Source organism: Rhinatrema bivittatum, chromosome 1 (assembly GCF_901001135.1).
Source record: "Rhinatrema bivittatum chromosome 1, aRhiBiv1.1, whole genome shotgun sequence".
NCBI lineage: Eukaryota > Metazoa > Chordata > Amphibia > Gymnophiona > Rhinatrematidae > Rhinatrema > Rhinatrema bivittatum.
The window spans coordinates 36,347,955-36,360,994 of NC_042615.1; the positions used below are offsets into that span (position 1 = coordinate 36,347,955).

At 48.4% G+C, this 13,040-nt stretch overlaps 1 protein-coding gene across 2 annotated transcripts in view; it reads left to right on the forward strand.

The window, feature by feature from the left end:
• Nucleotides 1-13,040, forward strand: part of NAA15 (N(alpha)-acetyltransferase 15, NatA auxiliary subunit) — a 180,636-nt gene that overhangs the window by 152,094 nt on the left and 15,502 nt on the right. The window contains exon 18 of one of the 2 annotated variants that reach the window (XM_029595406.1): nt 676-714. The exons of the other annotated variant lie outside the window; for it this stretch is intronic. Coding sequence (XP_029451266.1) covers nt 676-683 — 8 coding nt within the window. The 3' untranslated portion in view covers nt 684-714. The remainder of the gene's footprint in view (nt 1-675; nt 715-13,040) is intronic. 2 annotated transcript variants of the gene reach the window in all.

A 13,040-nucleotide genomic window follows, 5' to 3' on the forward strand; every position in this document is an offset into this window, starting at 1 on the left:
GACATGCAGTGCGTTCACTCACTAGAGCTGCTGGGCTAGCTGTGGCATTTTCTTTTATGATATACATCGAAAACGGAAAGATGGCAGATTGATAGAGAGACATCAATATTGCAAGAAGAAGACGACTCTCGCGTGTGCCACAGAATATTGTGTGTGCTGTGTATTAGCACTGGAGAGCTCTGGTACTTGGAGAAGTCAGTCTGTGACATGAGATAAAAAACCGGCTGGCTCAAAACAAAATGTGTAATCCAAACCAAATACAGCCCCCTCTTAACAGGTACTTGCACAAAGTCTGGACACTGAGAGATAAGTTGTTGTCATCCCCTCCCCACCCAGTAGCTGATTATGAAGCTGTAGTGTAATTCCTTTAATTTACAATTTTGATGAACACCTGGCTGACACATCACAAACATCCCCCTCCCCTCGCCTTATCACACAGCAGGCAAGAAAGAGTAGCTGGTCTGACATTTCTTGTGGAGGTGGCCACGATGGATGCAGCTTATTGCTGAATTATTGTCCACATCAAAGGCTGACTTCTCTTGTGCCATCATGCCTCTCCCATTCCTGTATTTTCACTGTTTTGGATAGTACACCAATTCCTATAGTAAATGGCCTTGCTTTTTACCTGCTCTCCATATGTCTGTGCCAATCTACATCCTTCCGTTTGCCCTGTAGATCACTGAAGAAGGTGACATGTTGACCCTAGAAGCTATGGTGAGTGTGAGCTTCCCACATTTTTTTGGTTGACTTGCTGTACACATCTGCACGCATTCTGTATGCATCTCTTTTAGTAGGTTGATATATCTTTGGCACCAGAATTGCAGGTGAGCACAACTTTTTCTTCTGGAAGTAAAATTACCGTAACAAATATTTAAGGGGTATCTGAACACATTCAAAGCATCGCTCTCACTTCAATAGAGCGATGAAGGGACACCATTATGGGGATTCTTTTTTAAATTCTCATTTTTAATGGTTATATAGCTTCACGCCAGCTAATTGTGCTCCCGCCAGCAGATTGATTTATAACTCTGTCTCAGACTTCAGGATCCTGCTGCCAGATTGTAAAGAAAGTGGTTGGCAAGAAAATGTATGCATTTCAGATTGAATTTTAGTTATGAATTTAAAGAACACCTGAGCAGAAGCTCCTTTCTCTTCTATTAGGATGTAGGCGAACATGGTAGAAAGGAAGAGACACTTGAAACATATAAAGGCCCGAGGTCAGATATTTTATATAGCTGTCTATTGGGGCTTTGTCAGATAGGTACACATTAACCAAGTTAAATTTGTGTTCCCTGTACGTACCCGGATCAGTGCAGGATCACTGGGTTTTGCCTCCCCTCCAGCAGATGGAGACAGACAAGATTTTGCAGCCTCTGTCCTATACCCCTGAGGTGCCACCTAGAGTCTCTCAGTATCTTTCTTTCTGCAGTAGATGACGGAGGTGCAAGACCCTGAGTCTGTGAGGTGTGTGTTAGTTTAAAAAAAAAAAAAAAAAGGAGAATAGGAAAAGGGGGGGCTTATTTTAAATTTTTTCTTTTTCTTCTTCTGTGGAATTGGCTGAAGAGGATTTCCCCTTAGCCTCCCAGGGGGGTTGGCAGGTCCTGGTGGGCCCCCCCCCTCCCCCCGGTAGCAGAGGCAGAAAAGCAGAGGGTTGAGAACCCTGTACCTGCAGTGCCTAGGGTGATACCAGGGGGCCCGGATCACTCACCCCCAATCTAAAGGCGCTTGGAGCTGCTTCCTTGAAAAAAAAACCCACTAAGAATTTTAAGTTTTCTTTTTGGGTACCGGCCCGGCGTTCTCCCTTCCCTTCGCCGTCGCGTTCGAGCCAGTGCGTCCTGCAGCTGTGTGTTTTCTCCGGGGCACTTGGTTCTGGGGTCGGGGCTAAATTTAGTTCGCGGTCATGCCACGTGGCGCGGCCTGTATTTCGAGGGGGGAGGGAACTTTGACGGCGGTTCCGGCCGCGATTTGCAGCGGTTCCCGATAGTGCAGGGCACCTGCAAAAGAGCCTGGGAGGCTTGGCCAGCAGCAGCCTCCGGACCCGTTCCACCTCAGCGTAGGAACGGAGGCCATCTTAGAAACTTTTAGGCAGCAGGAGATGGCAGCTTTGAGGGCAGGGAGTGGGCCTCCCCCACTCCCTGCCCTCAAAGCTGCCATCTCCTGCAGGTTCCCCGCTGCGGCCGGGAACCTGCAGGGGAGGCGACGAGGAGGCCGAGCGAGAGCAGTCTTTGTGGAAGGACACCGAGGGGGCCTCAGATTGGGTCTTCCTCCTCCTCTTCGGATATGGTCCGGTTGTTCCATAAGGTCCTGAAAGCCCGCAAACCAACGAAGCATCAATGCGGTAAGCACTCACAGGTGGCCTCAGGTTCTGAGGGGGTAGGCAAGGAGGCCTCCGGTTCACGGAAGCGTGGCCAGGCGATGGCGGACCTGTCAAGGGCCAAACGTCCCCCGCGGTCTCTTGCCCCCCCCCCCCCCCCCCGGATCAGGGGCGGGACGCGGATCAGGATGACCAGCTCCAGCCTACTAAGCAAGGGAGCACGGCTATCGTCAACGGTGATGACCCCAAGCTTGTCCGGCTGTTCCGTCGTGATGAGCTGGGACTCCTTATCCCGCCAATTCTGGAAGAATTGGGGATTGCGGTCCCTCCAGAGGATTCACGGCCTTTGATCCGGTAATGATGGGATTGAGGGGTCCGACCAGGTCCTTCCCATTCCATATGTCGGTCACGGACCTGTTTCGGGAGTGGGACACTCCCGATCTGGGCTTGAAGGTTGGTCGAGCTATGGATAAATTGTATCCACTTCCTGGATGATGCTCTGGACCTCCTTAAAGTTCCCAAGGTCGATGCTGCGGTATCGGTGGTGACGAAGACCACCATTCCAGTGACGGGTGCTACGGCGTTGAAGGATCTGCAGGATTGCAAACTGGAGTTCCAGCTTAAGAAGATCTTTGAGGTCTCGGCGCTGGGTGTCTGTGCTGCCATATGTAGCAGCTTTGCACTCCGATTGGGCCTCCATTGGGTGCAAACCCTGCAATTGGTGTCCTCGCTGTCCAAGGAAGAAGCAGCGCAAGCGGGTCGGCTGGAGGCCGTGATAGCCTACAGTGTGGATGCCTTTTATGACCTTCTGACCGGGCTATGGGTCTCGGCGGTCTCAGCTCACCGGCTCCTTTGACTTCGGAACTGAGTGGCGGATGGGTCTTCTAAGGCTCAGCTTGGTTCAATGCCTTTCAAGGGTCGGTTGCTGTTGGCTAACAGTTGGAGGATTTGATTAAATCGCTGGGAGAGAACAAGGTCCACAAGTTGCTGGAAGACAGACCACAGATGCGGGGTCTTTTCTTCAGAGAGCAAGATTCCAGGGGAATCGATTTCACTCCTCCCGATCTCTGGGTTCCTCGTTCCACCAGGCTCCAGAGCAACAGCATCCCTGGAACCAGTCCTTTCGAGGGCGCCGACCCAACAGAGACGGGGGGGGGGCCCCCCCTCCCCGCAGTCCCATGGAAATCTCAAGTCTGCTCAATGAAGTGCGGCCGGTCCATTCCTCTGTTCCCAGGATAGGGGGAAGATTGTCCCTCTTTCTAGGGGAGTGGGCCAGTGTAACCTCGGATCAATGGGTCCTCCAAATCATAGAACGAGGCTACTCGTCAGGTTTTGCATGGCTGCTTCAGGGGCATTACCTGGTGTCTCCATGCGCTTACCATTACAAACGTCGAGCAGTTCGAGAGACCCTGCACCGCTTAACGGACCTAGGGGCCATTGTTCCTGTTCCCGAAGGCGAGCTCAGACGAGGGCGTTACTCCATCTGCTTCGTGGTGCCCTAGAAGGACGGTACTTTCCGTCCCATACTAGACTTAAAAAGCGTCAATTGGAAGCTGAAGGTACCTCGATTTCGCATGGAGGCTCTCCGGTCCGTGATAGCATCCATGTACAAGGGGGAGTTCCTTGCTTCGCTGGACCTGACAGAAGCGTACTTGCACATTCCGATTCGTCTGGACCATCAGCGATACTTGCGCTTCGCAGTCCTCGGCCAACACTTCCAGCTTTGCGCACTGCCGTTTGGTCTGGCAACGGCGCCCAGAGTGTTTACCAAGGTCATGGTGGTCATGGCTGCGGCCCTCAGGAAGCAGGGGATTCTAGTACATCCCTATTTGGACGATTGGCTGACTCGGGCGAAGTCGGCGGACAGTCGTCCACAGGGTTCTTCAGATGCTCGGCTCATTAGATTGGGTAGTCAGCCCAGACAAAAGTCATCTGATTCCTTCCCAGTTGCTGGAATTTCTGGGAGCGCGGTTCGACACGATCTTGGGGAAAGTGTATCTTACCGAGGAGCGACTGTCCAAGCTTCTTACTCAGGTGGAGTTGTTGCGGTCCAAGCCTCGTCCCAATGCAGGTCCTGGGTTCGATGGCCTCCACGATCGATCTGGTACCTTGGGCCTTTGCGCATATGTGTCCTCTTCAATCAGCCTTGCTCTCCAGATGGAATCCCCTTTTGCAGCAATTTCATCTCGTCCTGCCCCTGACAGATGCGGCGCGTTCCAGTCTTTTGTGGTGGCTTTCGTCGCACAACTTGCGCCGGGGGGGGGGGGGGGGGGGTGGATTTGGAGATTCCTTGTTGGATTGTAGTGACCACAGATGCCAGTCTCTCCGGGTGGGGAGCGGTTTGTCGAGACAAGGCGGTCCAGGGCCAGTGGACCAGACAAGAGGCCTCCTGGTCGATCAATCGTTTGGAAACCAGAGCGGTGTGGTTAGCACTCCAGGTCCTCCTCCCGATGATGGAGGGCAAGTCTGTGAGGGTGCTCTCCGACAATGCTACATAAATCGGATAAGGCGGTACCAGAAGCCGTCCAGTGGCAGCGGAGGCTCAGCTTTTGCTCAACTGGGCAGAGAAGCATCTTTACCGGATTGCGGCCTCTCACATTGCCGGCGTGGACAATGTCCAGGCAGATTTTCTCAGCCGCCACCTATTGGATCCGGGGGAGTAGGAACTCTGACGCCTTTCGTCTTCTGTACGATCGGTGGTCCAGGCCAGCCATGGACCTAATGGCGACATACAGCAATGCCAAGGCTCCCCAGTTCTTCAGTCGGCGATGGGAACCGGGAGCGGAAGGGGTGGACGCGTTGGTCCTCCCCTGGCCAAAGGACATCCTGTTGTACATTTTTCCACCGTGGCCATTGGTCGGCAATGTTCTACGCCACATCGAGGTGCACATGGGCAATGGTGATCCTTGTGGCGCGGGAGTGGCCGAGGCGCCTGTGGTTTGCGGACCTTCTGAATCTGGCAGTGGAAGGTCTGCTGAGGTGTCATTCGTCACCGACCCTTCTGTGTCAGGGCCCCATTTGTTTCGAAGAGGCAGATCACTTTTGTCTAGCGGAATGGCTTATGAAAGGCTCAGGTTGAAGAGTAAGAGTTACTCGGATGCGGTGGTGGCCACGCTCTTATGTTCCCGTAAACCTTCTACCTCCATGGCGTATGTGAGAGTTTGGGGGATGTTTGAGTCCTGGTGTGCTGACCAGGGCATCCATTCCGGAGATCCTGGATTTTTTGCAGGCAGGGCTAGCCAAGGGGTTGGCTTTCAATTCCCTGCGGTTACAGTTGGCAGCCCTCTGCTGTTTCCGAGGTAAGGTGCAGGGGGTTGCGTTAGCTTCGCATCCGGATGTGGCCTGTTTTCTGAGGGAGCGCTAAGCATTTGTGGCCCCCGGTGCGGAGCCCTTGTCCCTCGTGGAAGCTGAATTTGGTTCTGCAAGTGCTCTGTGTGACCCCTTTTGAGCCATTGAAGCGTACGACTCTGAAGGATCGGACCTTGAAGGCAGTGTTCCTAGTGGCTATTTCCTCCGCGAGGTGGATTTCAGAGCTGCAGGCCTCGTTGTGCAGGGAGCCTTTATTGAGGATTTCCAAGGCGAGAGGTTGTGTCCTCCTTCCATTTGAATAAGTCCGTGGAGCTCCCTTCCTTTGTGGGTCTAGACTCTTCGATGGCTGAGGCTAGGGACCTGCGAAAGTTGGACGTGAAGAAAGTATTGTTGCGTTACTTGGAGGTGATGAACAGTTTCCGTCTATTGGATCATCTCTTCGTACTGTGGGGCGGGCCCAGAAAGGGACAGAAGGCTTCCAGTGCTACGATCGCACGTTGGTTGAAGGAGGCGATAGTTTCGGCTCACCTGGTTCAGGGTCTTCCAATTCAGTCTGGTCTCAAGGCACATTCTACTGTCTCAGGCGGCTTCTTGGGCTGAATGTCAGCAGGTGTCGCCCCAAGAGATTTGTAGGGAAGCTACCTGGAAGTCTCCGCATACCTTTGCCAGGCATTTTTGTCTGGATGTCCGGGCTCCGGAGCCCGGTTTCTTTGGGGCCAGTGTTCTCCGAGCGGGACTCTCTCAGTCCCTCCCTGATTAGGAAACCTTTGGTACATCCCAGCTGTCCTGGACTGATCTGGGAACGTACAGGGAAAGGAAAATTGGTTCTTACCTGCTAATTTTTGTTCCTTTAGTACCACGGATCAGTCCAGACGCCCACCCGGGAAGAGAATGGAGAGTCCGCTCGGCCGGTAGCTGATTAAAAAAAAATAAAAAAAATTTTCTGTATGTTTACCGAATGCCCCCCTTTTTCAGGGAAAGAGTTTGGGCATGTTTTATTCATTCATTCAGTGTCAGATTTTTCATCTCCTCTGCTGTTCGGGGGAAGGTTGATTGGGTTATAGTTCTGGTTTTTATGTATTTTTCTGCTTGGGTACAGTGATCTGACAGACTCTAGGTGGCACTTCAGGGGTATAGGACAGAGTCTGCAAAATCTTGTCTGTCTCCATCTGCTGGAGGGGGAGGCAAAACCCAGCTGTCCTGGACTGATCTGTGGTACTACAGGAACGAAAATTAGCAGGTAAGAACCAATTTTCCTATACTTCACCGGTAAGTAGTAGTATAACAAAATGATTCTTTTATTTACATCGTGAATCATAAGTACTCGGAATGGAACAGAATACAAAGCTGCAAATATATTGCATCTTTATTGACCCATGGTGTGACGGCACCTGGAGGATTGCATTCAGTTCTGGTGGCCTCATCTCAAAATAAATAAAGTGGAACTAGAAAAGGATACAAGATAGGTGACCAAAATGATAAAGGAGGTAGAACGACTTCCTTGTGAAGAGAGGCTGAACGAGTTGGGGCTCTTTAGCTTGGAGAAAAGCGACTGAGAAGGTATATGAAAAGTTTATAAAATCATGAGTGGGGTCAAACAAGTTAATAAAGAGTGATTATTTACTTGCCATAAGACTTGCCATACTGGGTCAGACCATAAGACTTGCCATACTGGGTCAGACCAAAGGTTCATCAAGCCCAGTATCCTGTTTCCAACAGTGGCCAAGCCAGGTCACAAGTACCTGGCAGGATCCCAAGGAGTAGATAGAATCCATGCTGCTTATCCCAGAGCTAAGAAGTGGATTTTCCCAAGTCTACATCAATAATTGTTCATGGACTTTTCCTCCAGGAACTTGGCCAAATATTTTTTAAATGCAACTACAATATAATAGTTTTTACCACATCCTCTGACAATGAATTCCAGAGCTTAATTATGTGTTATGAATAAAAAAAAATATTTTCTCTTATTAGCGTTAAATGTATCACCTAGTAACTTCATTGTGACCCCTAGTCTTCGTACTCTTTGAAAGAGTAAACAACCGATTAACATTACCCGTTTCACTCCATTCATTATTTTATAGACACCTCTATCATATCTCCCCTCAGCCATCTCTTCTCCAAGCTGAAGAGTCCTAACCTCTTGAGCCTTTCCTCATAGGGGAATCATTAATCCCCTTTATCATTTTGGTTGCCCTTCTCTGTACCTTTTCTAATTCTGCAACATCTTTTTTGAGATGTGGTGACCAGAACTGCACACAGTATTCAAGATGAGGTCACACTGTCGAGCAATACAGAGGTATTATGATATTCTCTGCTTTATTCTCCATTCCTTTCCTGATAATGCCTATCATTCTATTTGCTTTCTTGGCTCCTGCTGCACACTGAGCAGACGATGTCAGCATTTTATCAGTAATGATGCCTAGATCCTTTTCTTGAATTGTGACTCCTAATGTGGAACCTTGCATTGTGTAGCTATAATTTGGGTTACTCCTTTATGGCACTAGAGGTGGAGGATACTCCCATGAAACCCAGCTGGTATTATTTAAAGGTTTTTTTTTATTTATTTAAAGTTTTTTATATACCGCGCCAAAGGACAGAAATCTGACCGTCTAGGCGGGTAGGAGATTTAATACAAATGTTTAGACCATATTTTTTCATTTCATGCACAATTACGCTGTAGAATGTGTTGCTTAAGGATGTGATCAAGACTAGTGCTATAATAAAATAAGAAATGCCATCCTGTCTCTGCAGTGGCCAATCCAGTTCATAAGTATCTAGTAGAATCCCGAACAATAGATCCAATCCTCCTTGCTTATAACCATGAGGAATCAAGACCTGGCTCTTCAAACAGGCGTACCCTGACTCGAACCAAACATAGATAGTATCACTACCTTTGGTAGAGCACGTTTACCCCTCCCTTCAACCCCTTCTCCCCTCCCACTGCTCCCCCCCATTACTGCCCTCCGCCCCACATTGTCCCTCAGAACAGCACAGTATTGTAATCTTTTGAAATTTTTCGTAAAACGTATATGGTCACTAACTCTTATTTACATTTCTCCCAAGACTTATACTCTACCCTTCCCTTGGTGTAATTTGCTCCATTATAAGTTTATTTGATGTAATTTGTTACATAATAAGTTTTCTGTTGCCGGTAGCTCCCTCTGGCATTGTTCCTATTTTTTCTCTCTCCCTCTCTCTCAGCTCCATCTACCTCTTTCTTCTCATCCTTCCAGCCTGCTCCCTCTTTTCCCCTCCCCCGGTTCATTGTAATTCTTACTATCTAGTTTTTTTGTAAACCGGCATGACGAATCCCACGAATGTCGGCATATAAAAGTTCATAAATAAATAACCAGGGATAAGCAGTGGCTTTCTCAGGTCTACATGGCCTTTTCCATGGAACTTGCCTAGACCTTTTTGATACCCAGCTGCACTAACAGCTGTCAGCATATCCTCTGGCAACAAATTCCACAGTTTTTAATTCTGCAGTGAGTGTAAAAAATACTTTCTCCAATTTGTTTTATGTTAAATCTTTTTATTGAAAGAATACATACAATGCCCAACATACAATTGGCTTTTTTGCATGCCAGGCGTTTTGTAGATTTTATTAGACCGATTTGTTTTAAAATTACTACCTGTTGGCTTCATGGAGTATCTCCTAGTACTATTGGAAAGGCTAATTAACCTTTTTCTATTTACCCATTCCACTCAAGATTTTCTAGGCCTCCATCATATCTCCTCTTAGCTATCTCTTCTCCAAGCTGAAGAACCCTAACCTCTTTTGCTTTTTCTCACAAGAAAGCTGTTCCATCCCCTTTGTCATTTTGGTTATCCTCTATGCCTTTTCTAGTTCCGCTGTATCTTTTTAGAGATGGGATGACCAGAACTACATAAAATACTCAAGGTGCAGTCGCACCATGACTCACTGCAGAAGCATTATGATATCTTCTATTTTATTTATTTTGAAAATTTACAGTACTGCATATGCCATTTTTCCCTGTACGTACCCAGATCAGTCCAGACCGCCTGGGTTTTGCCTCCCTTCCAGCAGATGGAGACAGAGAAAGTTTTACTGACACTGCAACATAACCCGAGGTGCCACCTGCAGTCCCTCAGTATTTCTCTGTCTCAGCAGATGGTGGAGGTGTAAAACTTGCAGTCTGTATTTAAAAAAAAAAAAAAAATTGGAATTGCCTCCCAGGGCTTGCTAGGTCCTGGTGGGGCCATCCTCCCTGGTTTTGAGGCGGACGAGCAGGGGGCTGATGGTCGTTTAGTGCTCAGTCCTAGATCGCCAGTACGGGCAGATAACTGGGGGTCCCAGTTCCCCCGCTTGCGGGAGGACAGTCAGAGCCTATAGCCAGCCTTTTTGAAAGGGAGTAGTATTTTTTTATTTCTTGGACTTCATCCTTTTTAAAGTTAAAAAAAACAAACAAAAAATAAAAAGTAAAGGTCCATTTTCTTTTTCCATGAGACTGATTGAGTGGCTCTCCTGTGTATCTTGATCCTCCAGCGACTGCACAAGGTGTTCTTGACCAGAAAAGTCATGGGGCAGCGCAAGCCGGCCCAGGGGTCCTTACTGTGCCTGCGGCTGGAGAAGAAGGTTGGACCCTCTAAGGTGGCCACAAGGTTTCAGAGAGTCCTGGGGGCACCTCACTGACAGCCACAACCAAAAAATTTTATGAAGACAAAAGAGAGGACCTGCAGTTGCCAGCCCCGCAGGGGGTGGATATCAGTATGTTGGACCAGGATACAGAAGAAGTGCCGGGCAGTGTCCCGGCTGTGGAAGGGGATGATCCAAAAGTGGTTTGGATGTTCCCGATACCCCATGTTCTGGATGAATTGGGGATAAATCTTCCATAGGAAGACTCAGATCAGGAAGGGGGTGCACCCGGTCATGGATGGCTTCTGAGGTCTGGCAAAAGCCTTTCCATAAGTCCATCAAGAAATTGGTTTTCAGGAAGTGGGATACTCCTGAGAGTATCCCACTTCCTGAATTTGCCCATTGCTCTACTCACTTTCATAGAAACATAGAAACATAGAAATGACGGCAGAAGAAGACCGAATGGCCCATCCAGTCTGCCCAGCAAGCCTCACACATTTTTTCTCTCATTCTTATCTGTTACTCTTAGCTCCTTGTTCTATTCCCCTTCCACCCCCACCATTAATGTAGAGAGCAGTGATGGAGCTGCATGCAAGTGAAATATCTAGCTTGATTAGTTAGGGGTAGTAGAGGCAGTAACTGCCGCGATAAGCAAGCTACACCCATGCTTATTTGTTTTACCTAGACTATGTTGTACAGCTCTTGTTGGTTTTTTTTTACTTCTCCCCTGCTGTAGAAGCAGAGAGCCATGCTGGATATGCATTGAAAGTGAAGTATCAGGCACATTTGGTTTGGGGTAGTAACCGCCGTAACAAGCCAGCTACTCCTCGCTTTGTGATTGCGAATCCTTTTTTTCTTCACCCCTGTTGTTGAAGCTATGCAGGATATGCGTGAAGCATCAGTTTTTTGTTTTTGTTTTATTTTTCCCCCTGCCGTTGTTTGTTTGTTTGTTAATTTTTTTTTTCCCCTGCCATTGAAGCAGAGAGCTATGCTGGAAATGCGTGATGTATCAGTCTTTCTCCCATGCCGATGCAGCAGAGAACCATGCTGGATATGCATGGAAAGTGAAGTATCAGGCACATTTGGTTTGGGGTAGTAACCGCCGTAACAAGCCAGCTACTCCCCGCGTTTTGAGTGCGAACCCTTTTTCTTCTCCCTTGCCGTTGTAGCAGAGAGCTCTGCTGGATGTGTGAAGTATCAGTTATTCTTCTCCCCTGTCATTGAAGCAGAGAGCTATGCTGTATATGCATTGAAAGTGAAGTATCAGGCAAATTTGGTTTGGGGTAGTAACTGCCGTAACAAGCCAGCTACTCCCCTCTTTGTGAGTGCAAATCCTTTTTTCCATTACCTCTTGCTGTTGAAGCTTAGAGCGATGTAGGAGTCACAGTAAGCATGTGTATGTTTATTTAATAAGGGTATTGTGTCAATAGCCATCATTCTGGCGAGTCACCCACTCTTCATTGGCGGCCTCTTGACTTTATGGATCCGCAGTGTTTATCCCTGAGATGGGCCTGAAAGTGAGTAGAGCAATGGGCAAATTATATCCCTTGCTGGAGGATCTCTGGAACTTCTTAGGGTACCAAAGGTGAATGCCTCGGTTTTGGCTGTCATGAAGAAGACCACCAGTGCTACAGTGCTAAAGGACCTTCAGGATCGGAAGCTTGGAAGTTCACCTCAAAAAGATTTTTGAGGCATCCGCCTTTGGGATATGGGCTGCGGTGTGCAGCAGTTTTATGCTAAGGGCAGGTCTCTGCTGGCCATGTCTGTCCTTAAGGCAAAGCAGGCTGAGCGGCTGGAAGCTGATGCATTGTACAACCTCATTCTAACTTCTTCAAGGACAATGATGTCAATGGTTTCGGCCAGGAGACTCCTCTGCTTGAAGAACTGGTTGGTGGATGTCATCTAAGTCTCAACTGGGAGCCTTACCTTTTTAAAGGGAAGCTGCTGTTTGGTCAAGATTTAGAGGAGATGATCAAACTTCTCAGGGAGAGTAAATTTCATAAGTTGCCTGACTTATAAGCCTTAAAGGGAAAGAGTCTTTTCCTTCGCGCTTTCGTTTCAGAGGCCATAAAAGTTTCTGATTCAACAGGGCTCCCAGTGGTACCCAGAGGCAATTCGCTGGAAGGCAATCATCCTGGAATCAGTTCTTTCGTGGGCGAAGATCAAATAGGAATGGCTGTAACCAGGGGAGTGGTAGAGCCTAGTCCACCCAGTGATGCGAGGCTGGTCCACTCCTCTGTACCAGCTGTAGGGGTGGGGGGGGGGGGGGGGATTTGACTCTTTATTTATTGTTTTATTTTTTTAATGAGGCGTTGACCAAGATCACATCGGACCAGCGGGTGCTCGTCTGCTAAGAGATTTATTCATAGTCTCCCCCTGCTCATACGAGGGACTGAGACTCGTACAGCAAGGTTGCTGAGAGCCATTGTTCCCATACCTCTGGAAGAGCAAGGGAAAGGCTGCTATTCCATTTATTTTGTTGTTTCCAAGAAAGCAGGGACCTTTCGGCCCATTTTGGACTTGAAGTGAATGTAGCTCTCAAGGATCCTCTGTTTCATATGGAAACTCTGCATTCAGTGATTGCTGCAGTGCGCAAGGGAGAATTCCTAGCTTTTCTGGACTTGACCGAGGCATATTTGCATATAGGAATCCGACCCAACCATCAAAGATATCTTGGATCCATGGTCTTGGGACAGCATTTTCAGTTTTGCGCCCTTCTGTTCGGTCTGGCAATGGCACCCAGAACTTTTTCACCAAGGTGATGGTAGTCATGGCAGCAGCTTTCCGGAGGGAAGGCGTCTTGGTTCACCCATATCTGAA